The sequence below is a fragment of the Chelonus insularis genome, unplaced genomic scaffold (assembly GCF_013357705.1).
Source record: "Chelonus insularis isolate UGA/USDA-ARS -01 unplaced genomic scaffold, ASM1335770v1 contig_364_pilon, whole genome shotgun sequence".
NCBI classification, from domain to species: domain Eukaryota; kingdom Metazoa; phylum Arthropoda; class Insecta; order Hymenoptera; family Braconidae; genus Chelonus; species Chelonus insularis.
This window is the reverse complement of record NW_023276526.1, coordinates 63750-77440: the sequence shown is the minus strand read 5'-3', so window position 1 is coordinate 77440 and position 13691 is coordinate 63750. Positions and strand designations below refer to the sequence as shown.

Below are 13691 nucleotides of genomic sequence, written 5' to 3'. Positions count from 1 at the left end.
AATAAGAGCATGGTCTAGAAAGAAAAGAGGGGAATTTAGATCGTCCTTCATTAACACTGCACATGATCTACGTCCCGAACGACTGTTCCTACAAAGATATCATGACTCTACACTGTTCCACAAGAAAACCATACTCTACGGTAAACATGAGATAATTTAGGTCGTACCGAATCCGTCTACCTTCCACTCATAACATGACCGTTCCTCCACATAAATCCTATCTACGATTCTCTACAAGAAATGTAAAGTCTAGAATACTTGTGGAATATTTGGTGCTACTTTCCAATGAGCTTGCACATGATCTACATCGCATTAAACCATCAGTTTCCTTCAAATGTTCCCGCCCAGCATAACTATCTTCTTCGTTTATAACTTCGCATCTACGGACAAATGCCTACATTAACAACAAACATCTCGATACACTCGTGAAAACACCGGCTCTCCATTAAACTTCACACAATCATAATTACAGCATATTTTTATAATAAATTTATGCATTATCGTAGATTGACTGCTAATCGATTCCGTCCCTACACTCTTCACCGACTACACTCCCTTCTTCGAGGTAAACTACGGTCTTTTATTTATCGCACAGCCATTTGCATGCCACAGTTGGAATTAAAAATAACTAGCGACACACTACGCTCTGTCTCGAGTTAACATGGTAGAAAATTATTTAATTTTTATTTTTATTCATTTCGAAATTTCCAAAAATAAAACTGACCAGTGAGCGCACAAAGAAAATAGTTATGCTTTTCTGATTGGTCGATTAAATTTTGTCTTCTTCAATTACTGCTTTTTGATATATATTATGGTACTTAACAATTTCGTTTTGTTATTATCATCATTGACTTGAAACCTCTATTATTTGTTGGAATCAAATATTATAACTATTCCATTATACTTACATAAACATTTTTTGTAATTGTACTTCTTCGTCCGACAGTAAGTCGTGAAGTTTTATTCAAAATAATTGTACACTACAGCCATCTTGTAATCGGTATACCAACTGAAAAATCTGGCTACACGTAAACAATACTTTTATCCTTCTAGGTACGACAGTGCACATTTTCTGTCGGACATTACTGGAAACGGGTATTGTACAATACCGGACATAAATGCAGTTTCATTTTCAATTGGTGCGTATATATATCGCATGTATAACCTTACAAACTTTACACATGATTTTCGTCCGGTACTGTATGTATTCACGTATGGGAATATTTCAGAATACGCATGTCGCTGTGCCAGGGAATTTTTCTGTCATTATTCTAAACATGTTTACATTGATTTATTAGTAACAATCGTCGTAGTTCTAAATAACCTATACTTAACTTTATATTAACAATCATAGCTTAACTGTTAAATCGAGTGCAAAGTTAATAATTGTCTGTGATAATATTTAACTATTAAATATATTGACTTCAATAAAATTATATTATTATCGTTGTTTTACTATCTAGGGTCAAAATCCATACAGACTGTTTGACGTCATCCAATGGCAAGTCTTCGAATGTCAGATTCAATTTCAGTCGGTTTCTGCAGAGTACAGTCTGAACACAACGAATAGGAATGAAAATAGTGTTGCGTAGTTTGTACAAGTGAGTGTGTTTATTCCGGTATTTCATAGTTACAATTATTAAAAATATATAAAAATATCGGCCAAAATGTTGAGACAGACAGAAAATAAACTTGACATGGGAAGTTTAAGTGTTTTAATGAATATTAGGACTAAGTATATAATGAGTGACAATGAATTGTGATCTTAGTAATAATTTATATCATATATAGATATATATATACCGTGTAATGCATTTCATTTTCACCATTATTTTATCGTCACTTTCGTAATAATTGCATTCATAATTCATTGGCGTCGGCTCAATTACTTAAATATTAAATAGTGGAATGGCAGCAGCCCACAAGAAAAATCAATCACGTAGGAGACTTGCAGCAATCACATTTCTTTCAAATATTTCACTAGATGGGAGCCACCGGGACACAAACCTTGCTCTCCTACCATATAATGGAGCTATACACCGGCGTATTTTTAGTGAACCTCCAGCTATCAATGAGATGATGAGAAACAATGATGCTGACACTTCTGAAGAAACTGTTGATGTTATGCCAGCTGATGCTTTCGATATAAAACCAGAGGAATCTAGTGATTCAGGTCTCAAAAAAATTGATCATCATTCACTGAGTTCTGATTCTGATGGAATATTTACCTCTGCTAAAAACACCATTTCGGCTCTTCTTGATCAAGAAAGAATACAACCTTTACTATCATCTATTCCTGGATCTTTCCGAGAACGGTAATAATTACTCTATTAATAACATTCTTGTTTTTGTGTATTATAACATTATTAGTGTATTAAAAACATTAACGTTACCATTGGATTATATAACTTTAGTGTAATTAGTTAACAACGAAAAGTCTCTATACATAATTATGGTAAATTAAATGAATGAGAGCAAATTAGGCAATGTATTGATGAAACTGTTTACTTAAACAACTTTGTTTACACTGTTATTCAATACTATGGATATTTGATACTTTAAATTAATGTTTGTTTACAACTTATGCTGCTGCAATTAAGAGAAAGATGGATGTATTTTACATGTATGAAGATAGATGAATTGAATTACGTTTATACATATGAAATCGTTGAATAATGTTATTATTTAATTATTATTCATTCCTTTACGAGAAAACCTGAAGATAGCATATATACTCATAGAAATAATATAGGATTTAAAAATCTAATGAATAAAATTCTAGAAAGAATTGTGATAACTATGCACATGTATTTAATCATTACATTATATGTACAATATAAATAAAATTGTTATCTTTTCGGAACAGTAAATGGTTACTTATCATTTTTAAAATTTGTTCAAGTCTACATGATAATATTCACATGAATTAAATACTTTTATATATTGAATAATGTTTGTTTTCAAATTCAGTAAAAAATCATTAATTTCAATAAACATAAAAGATATTAAAAATGATATGGGATTTTAATATGTGTCGTTCAAATTGAAATTTTCACAGGTCTCCGATAAAATGTTTTACTTTGTCAATTAAAAATGTTTAAATATCTATTTTTAGCAATGTCGGAAATAAATGTACTATAAAAAAAATTTTATCTTCTTTCCAGGGCTGGAACTGCAGGAAGCGAATATTCTTTACCTGAAAGACGAGTGGGATCGTTTCATTATAAGAGACGAATTGTACACCAAACATCTACCCTATCAGAAGATATAAGACATCATTATAATAGTAGTAGCGAAAGTATTGGTTCTCTACGTTCAAAATCGATTTCATCTAAAACAAAAGGGAAAACATTCAATAATATTCAAACTGGAGGACCCAATTCTGTAATAATACCTGAAGCACCTCGAGAATTAAGAATAATGAATCGACCAGTGAATGGTCACAAATTTGGGGACGATCGACTTGTTTTAGTATCCTCGAAGAAGGTTCCATTCCTCATCTTTTCTGCGTTGCCTTACAGTAAAAACCAACGAACAAGTTGGTACGTATTGTTCATTTTCAAATATCGATTTTATTATATAATATTCAATTTTATTTATACACTCACGAGTTCATTTTTCATTAAAAACAGTGGCTTCATCAATATCTCATTTGATTATAATCCTCTTTTTCGCTAAACTTATCAGTGATATTGATGAAAAATTTATTGTTATTATTAGCTGTCAAAGTGTCACGAGTACCCCGGGCTTGAAAAACATCAGTGTTTCTAATCGAATTCTACGCAGGTATATCGTTTATTAGATAAACTCGTGTACTTGGTTCACAAACAAATTTAAATATCAAAAGTTTTTCAGAACATGTTGTAGCACAGGTTTAATAGTTTTATCTATTTGATCCTTTTTTCGATTATTTTTTATTTATTGAAAATATAATATTATTAGCTTCAATGAGATAATTTTCTTTGCATTTAGATTATTTAAATCATCTGTATTTTTTGTAGGTCTGAATTACGTAAAGATACCTGTCGAAGACGAAATACATCCGGACCAAGGCCTCTCTCTTCGATTAATGATAATTTGGATCCTTTTGGTCTTCTAGGTATAGAAAGGGCTAAAGACGGACAAGTAAGATATTTTTTATCAGTGATAATAGATGATAATCTTATAAAAAATAAGTATTAATTAATTTATAAGTAAATTGGGCCTTGAATAAAAGCCAGAGTTAGATAAAATTCAAAGCCTTCGTCATGAAGCCATTAAAATGATAATTTAAATAAAATATGTTTTCAAGACGTTAATCAGTGTATTTTCTTTTCGTTAAATGCAGGAAATATCGTACGGTCAATTATTAGTGCCATCGAGACAATTTCAACGAGAAAAAAAATTTCATGTAAATGATTGTGAAAATATTGATCTAACGTACAATCTGAAGCCACATCATGTAGTATCAAGGTAATAAATTATATTTTATTTTCTTTTTAATCTTATTAAATTTAATTTTTTCATTTTAATATTATCATAATAACATGCTATGAATATATAGATTTTATTCATTTATTAAAGGTAAAGGTACAATGGATAAAATCATGTCTAATAAAAGTATAAAACATTATTTATTATTTGATTTAAAAGCATTCTTTATCAATTTCTTTGATATGATTCAAATCTTACATCTTTATTAATGAAATTAACGTTTTTTTACTACAGATAAATATTATCTATTGTTCCACTGACCTTTAATATTTATTAACAACAATTACTAAAACATAATTTTATCTGCATAGTACTGGTCTGTAATTTTTTTTAACAGCATCAATTACACGTCTTTTTACAGGACAAAAACTATAACGTGGAATTTGGATCGTACAAAGTGGTAATGAAAATACTTCTTACAGATCTAGTGTCGTGTGGTAGATAATGATTGTATGAAAAAGTTGTTCTGCATGCGGTCATATATCTATCAATATAAAAAGATATAAGCAAATGTGTTGTTAAAACAATTACTAAAGAAAGATTTGGTTAATTTGTTAAATGTATTTCAGTCAATCAATTGATGATATAAAATTACAAATAAGATATTGATAACAAAGTATCGTTTAATATTAAACATTTGAAATAATTATCTGTTTCAGGTGTCTCTCTTACGATACTAATACACATCGCCAGTATATGACATCTGATTCTCCACCATTATCACTGACTAACGATGGCAAAAGTATGCGCATTTTAATATTATTACTTACATTTATACTGCATTTTTGAGATGAAAGAATGTGATGACTATTTTATTTTTTAAATTTCCTTGAGAAACTCTTACTTTTAAAAAGAAAAGTTTTTTTTTTTATTTTTTTTAATAATGAATAAAGAAATTTTTTATTTCATCAAAAATAACTATAAAAATTCAAATAATTTTTCTCATAGCTTTTGATTGGGATGAACAAGGAATGCAATACAATCCAAATTTATTGGACGATCCTGAATTGATTGCTGGCAAACATCGGACTCTTCTCACTTTTACCTCTTACATGGTATTTATATAATATCATTTATACATCTCAAAATTATCTTTTACACAATTATAATCTATCTAAGTTCATATATAATTCATTCAGAAAACTTATTTTTAGGCTTCCGTTATTGATTATGTGCGACCATCTGATTTAAAGAAAGAGCTAAATGATAAATTTAAAGAGAAATTTCCACATATTCAATTAACACTTAGTAAATTACGAAGGTCAGTTATAAGATAATATTACATTAAGTAATAATAACAGTAATAACATCTTAACAATTATTTTTTTTCCTAGCCTGAAGCGAGAAATGCGAAAAATAGCGAAATTAGAGTATGGAATCGATCTTTTGACGGTTGCAATGGCATATGTGTATTTTGAAAAGCTTATATTACGTAATGTTGTAACAAAACAAACACGTAAACTTTGTGCTGGTGCTTGTTTACTCCTTGCGGCAAAGCTCAACGACGTTAAGGGTGATGTACTTAAGTCTCTTATTGAGGTAAGACTCATCAATCTTTCAACATCATGTATTTTCTGAAGTTTCAGGATATTTAATTATGTTATTGATAATTACAGAGAACAGAAAGTGTCTTTCGGTTAAATCGTAAAGATCTTATCACGTCCGAATTTGCTGTGTTAGTTGCGCTCGAATTTGGATTGCACCTTCCTACATGGGAAATATTTCCTCACTATCAACGTTTGATATATGAATCTTGACCTTATTTTTTCTCATTCAAAATTTTATTTTCAGTACAATGACTTACTAACACATTTATATTAGAAACAAGTTCTTTGTTACACACCACATTTTGGCTTAGCCTAAAGTTCGAGCGTAAGCAATAAAGTACCTTAAATATACTCATTTAATAATATTTATTATATAAACATTGAAAGATGAAAAAAATATCAAATCCAAAAGAGAAAAATGTTTTTATTTAACATGGATTAAAAAATTTTGATGTAAAGAAAAAAAAAGTTGAATTAGTTACTTTTTTAACTTTCCAGAGTTTTATATAAACACAAATTTATTTAAATAACAGCAAACATTTATTTTCCAAAATATATTGGGTTGATGCAAACAATTTTAATATTAATCGTAATAACATCATTAAAAATTTTTATACAGTTTTTTTTAACTTTAAAAATATTGTATTGATAGTAAAAAATAATAGATTGTATCACATTAATAAAGTTTAGGATTTAAAAATGTAATTAATTTGAGTTTTAATTGTTATAGAAATTACGAAAAATGGAAAAATTTTGCATCAGTTTAATTTAATCATTAGGCTGTTATTTTAGTAAATATTCATTTAAGTCAAGAACAATCAGGGTCATTCATAATGATTAATAAATGTCTTATATTTATATACATAATCATTTTTACAGAATCATTCATAATTAAAATAATCCATTTGTTATCATTTTAATTATAAATATGATGATACTTTCAAATTGACTTTATTCAATACTTTTTATTATAAATTGTTAGTACAACATGAAATATGCTCAATTTATGTATGTATGATTATATAAATTATGTTAATTAATTGTACTTAATTTCGAGTCAAATTAAATCCAAATTACATATTATAATGTTTTTGTCATATCATCATTTGTAAAATTTATGAAATGTGAGCGTCATACACAATAATATAATCATCATCGGAAACATCTGCGTGCATAAATAAAATCAAGGATCAATTATGCTATAAAATTTGGATTAGTTAAATATTAAAATTAATGCAGTGTATAAGTTTGAGTGGTGACGAGAGTTTGATTTTTGTTATAAAAAATACACTATTTTTTGTAGCGAAATGATTGTGATTACTTAAAACAAATAATTTTAATTGTCTCATAGAATTTTATTATTCATCTATTAGAATATAATTGAATGCATCTTAATTGTAGTAGAAATGGTTGGAGGTTTTTTATGAAAGCCCTTAAAAGAAAGTGATATCTATTATTGATAGTATAGTTTCGTATACTTTATGTATAAATCTATACAATTATCTTTACTATAATTATTACTGTTATTATTATTTTAATTGATAAAATAAGTACAATTTAATAGTTCTATATATACATATATTGATTCTAGTCTAATGCTAATGTCGTTTGAAAACCGGACTAACTGATGGAATCATGTGATTATTGATTAAATCTTTATATTATCTATCTATATATTCTATGAAATTTACATGTTAATATTAGACGATTCTTATATTAGAATACTTAATTATGTACTTAAACAACTTTTTTGCGAATTTGCAATACAAATTCATTTATAAGAGATACAAGGTGTTTGTTAATATTAAATTAAAAATGTACCTAAAATATTCCTTTGGTAATAATTGTTTCAAAAAAATGTTTAAATCCTAAAGAATTTTTAGATGATTTCCAATTCAGGAATCATCACATATATGTTGTCTATTTAACGTATTACTTTCTGTACCATTAATCACAATTTGATTAAAATTCCTTTATTCACTAAAAGTATTTGGCTTAACTATCGACCCAGGGACGTATTGTAAAGTTAAAAGAACTTCATTAATCCTATTGATACCTCCAAAAATTATTGAAGCCATTCCATTCGGATAATTTAATTTAGGATTTTTTTATTATTCCGACATAAATTGTTGAATTCATCTACAAAGATTATTTACCGATCGATTAATTCTGTAAATTACTATGATTACATAAGTGAATTTTCATTGGGTCCGTGTAAATATGATACTGTACAATAATAACTACTATTTATAACTCAGTTCAAATAAATAAATGGATAATTAACTTACTCAGTAGTTCATTAGCTTGTTTGTTTCTTTATCATAATCTTTTTAATCAAAATGGAATTTTATGGATCTTCTGAAAGCTTTGAGATTTATTATGTCATTAACATGCACTTGAATAATTATCGGAAGTGTAAAATAAATCCTCTATGTCCGACAATTTTTATCTATAATTAGAAAATTTTGAAATATTTCAGTATAATAATTCAGAATGAGAATGAAAATAATAAAGTTATTTAATGTATATGACTTTATCTCCTGTAAATCAGTCAATATCGGTCAGTTAAAATTACTTTGAATTTATAATAGAATTTATTAAATAATATCAACTATTGAATGCTATGAAATATTGAAAATGTACTACTGTTTTTTATTACACTATTTTTATGTAACGTTCATAATAATAAAATGTTCATCTTAGGATTTTTAAAAGGATTATTAAGTAAGGTTTAACTATTATTTAACATAATTATTTATAGTTCACACACGCAGGTAGAAATCCGATTGACATCAAGAGACAATGGTCAGGGACAATTAAAGTCATGGCCAATGAAGATTATTTTCTGTTCATAACAGCTTCCTGTCAATGGCTTCTGGACTTGTGGAGCTTCCGTATATTTTCATATAAAGTCAGGAGGATGAATTTCACTAACAATACTACTCCACCAGTTTTTGAGTTTATGTCTCGAATATGGAACATTCTTTCTTCAGTTTTAAATCAAGTATTAGCTAAGAAATAGGAAGAAACGAGTGTTTGTGTTGTCGAAGTGATTTTCACAATGACGGATGATCAAGTATCTTTTCAAAAATTTTTGGTGGGTTGGTGGACAGAAGAAGCTGAATGTTTGCTTCAAAGAATAGAAAGATGGACCTTACCACGTCGATATAATAAACTTCATTCTCCAAGACTATCACGAGGATGCATGACCATGCAAAATAATCAGAATGACGTTTCCCAATGGAACTGTTCTTCATCAAGGTCTAGTTTTCCAAGACCAGTGCAAGAACATTGCAGTTCTCTTGATGAAATACGCAGAATTAACTGTCGTAGAACATTTTACCAGTCTAACAACCGATTTGATAGCTCATGCTTGGACGATTATAGGTATGATCATAGTATTTATTTCAAGACGATAGGCGATATTAAGAGCAGCAAGAGTAAACCTGAATTACAACAATCGTGCAAAGAAAAAACGTGTAAGGATCTGAATGATAACAATTGTGATCTAAGTAGTGATAATGTTTCTGATGATGAGTTCTTAGAAATTCAGAACCGACCAAGACCAGCTCCTAGCTTACGTCCGAATCAATGCTGGCCAAATTACAGTCATCCTAATATGGATAATAATAATAACGCTAAAATTAATCATACAAATAATGGAGAAAACAACCATGAGATAGATAAAATATTCAAGAGTTGGCCAATTGTTGATATAGAAAACTTGAGTAATTATAAACAAAATCAACCAGAACAAATAATTGTTAATAGTAATTATACTAATCAGCAATCTCAAGGAGAAGTTGTAAAGCCAACTCAATTATCTTCAAACCCAGATAGCAAACATCGGACAGACTTGACAAGGATCCTTAATTTTCATAAATCAAGAAGGCCAAAAGCTGTTCAACAACCTATGGTTTATGGAAATAATAATATTTCATGGCCTCGGGTTTTATTTAGCTACAATATAGATACAACTCTAGCAGCATCTCATCACTGTACTCTAAACGTTAAATAAAAATTTCCATGGATATAAAATTATGAATATCATTTATAATCAATTAAAAACTTTAAGAAAATATGATAATTCGTATTTAATTGCAATGTAAAACTCAAATATGTTTTTAAAATATTTCAAGAAATAAATTTTTAATTCTCGTTTGGACGAATTGATTTATTATTTGATCCTTTCATGTACTTATCATTGTAGCTTTTATAGTTGACTTATAGATAATTGAATAAATTGAAATTTGATTTCAAATAATGGATCAATGGGATTATGATAAATTAATTTAATAGTCATTTAAATTGAATAGAATAATACTATTAAAGAAATTCGGAAGCTGTTATTAGCAATTTATTTCAATAGAAAAAAAAGAATATAAATGACAGCAAAAGTCCATAGCTATTTTTAGCAACATTCAATGATGTAGAGGATTAGAATTTATGATACCCGTAATATTTTTGTATCAAAATACATCATAATATAGAAATTGGACAGTTTGATAAAATATTATTATTCCCAGAGTGTCAAAAGAGGAAACGCATGCGTCATGTTGGGAGTCGCCACGCAAGCAGTTGTAACTGTGCAGATCGATTATTCCTTAGTAAGGTGCACAAGAAAGTTTGACGTAGAGGTAGTTTTTCATCTATCATTTTTAAACATAAGTTGAAAAATTTTTTGCCACAACGAATTTATTGTTAATTAGAAAAATGGGCAAAAGATTTGAAACCATGGCTGCAATGGCCTGCATGACAACTTTGCTGATGCTGTTTAACTTTATTTTTTGGGTGAGTAAATAGGCATGTCACGAACAACAGTAATCTCTTCAAAACAATTCTTTTTATGGAATTAAATATTTTTTCAATTCTCTAATTCTTCTTGATTTTAATTTTAATTCAATATGCTAGGAATAAAGCAGTTATAGATGATTAATTGAATTAATCAAATCTAGACATCGATCAACTTGTTTGCAAACCAAATAATACTATTAATTCTTAAATTAATTATTACAGTGTACCGGTATTGCTATGCTCTACGTAGGAATATGGATGCGTATTCAACTACGAGAGTATGTTGACATGAGTGTGGAGGGTAGTGGTGCAGCTCTATTGGGTCTTGCTTGTCTAGGAGCTCTTGTTGTGCTAGCAGCAACCCTTGCATGTTGTTGTACAGCACGAGGTCGTCCGGCTCTGTTGTACCTGGTAATAAAATATTTAAATTAATTCTAAAAATTCTTATAAATACAACAAAAGCTGTTAAATATTCCAAAATAACTTTTATATTTCAAACATATTTATTTACTTGATAAACAACTTAATTTATTTTATTCATCAATTAATTCTATCTTGTTAGAATCTTCTCTGTATTTTCAATTAGAATTTTTTCTATGAAGCTTTATAAATTAAAAGCAATGAATGATGGAAATTGTTTTAGTATGGAGCATTTTTAGCAGTGGTAGCTTTGTTAGAATTGGGAGCTGGTGCATCCGTCTATGCTTATCGTACAACTTTAGTTGAAGGCTTTGATCAAGGATTAAATGAAAGCCTTGCTGCATATGGAACTGATCAAGCTATGAGTAATCACATTGATGCTATGCAGTCAACGGTAAGATAATTGAAGAATAATATTTAGCGATGAATTTTTAATGTTTATATTAATATTACTTTATTCATTTGTTAGTAAAAACTAAAAATTCTTCGAATAATGTGTAATAATATTTATGTATTATTTTTTATTCTATTAAGCTTCATTGCTGTGGTAATAGAGCATACACTGACTGGTTAGACTTGAAACCACCCAAGAAAGTACCAGAGTCTTGTTGCAAACCTGATCTAGAAGTGTGCAATGTCAATGATGTTAATAATATTTATGAGGAGGTAAGTTTATCTAAATTAAATGATTAATTTATTTTTATTACTTAAAAAAATAATTAACTGTCATAATATAATAGTATTTCATTTTTATTTTAATTAAAATTAATTTTGAGAAACAATCTAGATTTGTTTTACTGAAAGTTTTTAACGATCTCTATAATAATATTTTAGTCTTTAGTCACGCAAGTTGAATAAACTTTTTAATAGAATTAAATCAATTAAAAATAATAGAAATTTCTTTTAGGGATGTTATAAACGTGTCATTGATTTCATCAACAGTAATGTGAGTCTTGTAGCTGGAAGTGCTGTGGGAGTGGCATTTTTCCCACTGATTGGAGTATTTTTGGCATGCTGTTTGGCGAGTAATATTAATAAAGCTAAATATGAACAAGTGGCTTAACTCAATCAAATTATCTGTAATTACTTTGGCAACATGATCTTTCTATCTATCGATGTTGTCTCAGTATCTCAAATGTATACTTATGTCAATATTTTAACACTAATATTATTGTGAATTTATATTTTCAATGCACAGATAATAATTTTGGTGTTTCCATATTATTGTTAAAAAAAATAATTTATCATTGATGGCTGTGTCTTGCTATCGTAGAAAAAATGTCTTTATTGTACTTGAATATCTCAAAATGACTGTCAAATTATGAAACATAAGTAATTCATTGAATACATAGGAAAATATGGAAGTATATTTTTGAAAAAATTTAATACTTATTACCAATGTTTTCATTTACTCTGAAAAGATTTTTTAAGATATCACACATAATTAATAATATTTAATAATCTTAATTAAAAATAGTCACTACAGAATTATCTGTTCGTTATTCTTGATGAAGTCATCTACCAAATGATCCATTCTCTGCAGATACTTATGCGAAAATTGAGTGGAATTTTAAAGCTTCCAATGAAAATTATATTGTTGTTAACAGTATTTTCTTGAATAATATTTAGAATATAACAAAATTTGCTACTTACTATAATTTTTGACGAAAATTCACAGATTAAATGTAAAGTGATTATTCTCCACAATTTTTAAGCGTTCTGTTGACAGAAATATGTGTCTAATTATATTAATTGATAAATTGATGATTTTAAGTGATATTTATAAACGGATAATAATTATTAAGTGTCATTATTGTATATGTATTTTAAAATATTAAAATACTTTAATGTTTCAACTTTGTAAAAGTTTCAGCGCATGTTATATATTACAAATATTAATTATCCATTAAATAAATACATTTTAAAATCTACATCTTATTAATCCTAGATCTAAATAGTTAGATTTATAATTATTACCTACCCTACTGTGCTTACATTCTTATCGGTACGTTTGCTGCACCTTCGTCAATCACTTTAAAGTGAAGTGGCAATTTTTGGTAAGCTTAATTAATGCTTCAAGATGAATTAGACATTCTGGATCCTTCAATCAAATTGACTCTGAGATTGTAGAGTAACTTAATTAATTAGAATAAATTTTTTCATATTTTTGCAATTTTTAACAGGTGTTTTTTAATTTTATCAATAGAATTATCTAGTTTTTACGTATCAATGTGTATACTTTATGATCACTAACAACAATTATTGAATCGAACACAACAAAAACTACTGATGAATAAAAAATTGTATCCATCGTATCATGTTTTAAGAATTATTTCTAGTACTATGAAATATTGAATAGACTATATTCATTATTTCATTATATTAAAATTATATTAATTCTCTCAGTGTTAATACTTGATGATATATTATTATGATTTAAGCAAATATCGTATGAAA

General features: G+C 27.9%; 3 protein-coding genes across 9 annotated transcripts; all 3 read left to right on the top strand.

Moving 5' to 3' along the window:
• Nucleotides 1-1061: 1061 nt before the first annotated feature.
• Nucleotides 1062-6485, top strand: LOC118067137 (CDK5 and ABL1 enzyme substrate 2). Of its 6 annotated transcripts, none has more exons than XM_035083724.1 (12): nucleotides 1062-1139; nucleotides 1464-2315; nucleotides 3165-3542; nucleotides 3721-3786; nucleotides 4002-4125; nucleotides 4328-4452; nucleotides 4835-4873; nucleotides 5133-5215; nucleotides 5422-5528; nucleotides 5628-5734; nucleotides 5808-6012; nucleotides 6090-6485. In XM_035083724.1, exons 2-12 carry the CDS (start codon nucleotides 1909-1911, stop codon nucleotides 6228-6230), a joined length of 1782 nt encoding a protein of 593 aa, XP_034939615.1. In that variant the 5' UTR covers nucleotides 1062-1139; nucleotides 1464-1908; the 3' UTR covers nucleotides 6231-6485. The 6 variants fall into 6 exon arrangements, with proteins under 6 accessions (XP_034939615.1, XP_034939613.1, XP_034939617.1 ...); XM_035083723.1 differs by lacking the exon at nucleotides 1062-1139 and adding an exon at nucleotides 1310-1388; XM_035083722.1 differs by lacking the exon at nucleotides 1062-1139 and having other exon boundaries at nucleotides 1277-2315.
• A 2483-nt stretch (nucleotides 6486-8968) lies between these two features.
• LOC118067135 (putative uncharacterized protein DDB_G0282499) lies at nucleotides 8969-10147 on the top strand. The gene has a single exon (XM_035083720.1). It carries the CDS (start codon nucleotides 9082-9084, stop codon nucleotides 10036-10038), a length of 957 nt encoding a protein of 318 aa, XP_034939611.1. The 5' UTR covers nucleotides 8969-9081; the 3' UTR covers nucleotides 10039-10147.
• A 450-nt stretch (nucleotides 10148-10597) lies between these two features.
• LOC118067134 (tetraspanin-7-like) lies at nucleotides 10598-13461 on the top strand. Of its 2 annotated transcripts, XM_035083719.1 has the most exons (6): nucleotides 10598-10657; nucleotides 10730-10811; nucleotides 11037-11225; nucleotides 11458-11628; nucleotides 11769-11900; nucleotides 12142-13461. In XM_035083719.1, the coding sequence occupies exons 2-6, from the start codon at nucleotides 10734-10736 to the stop codon at nucleotides 12295-12297; spliced, it is 726 nt and encodes a 241-aa protein (XP_034939610.1). In that variant the 5' UTR covers nucleotides 10598-10657; nucleotides 10730-10733; the 3' UTR covers nucleotides 12298-13461. The 2 variants fall into 2 exon arrangements, with proteins under 2 accessions (XP_034939610.1, XP_034939609.1); XM_035083718.1 differs by having other exon boundaries at nucleotides 10608-10811; nucleotides 12142-13458.
• The last annotated feature ends 230 nt before the right edge of the window (nucleotides 13462-13691 follow it).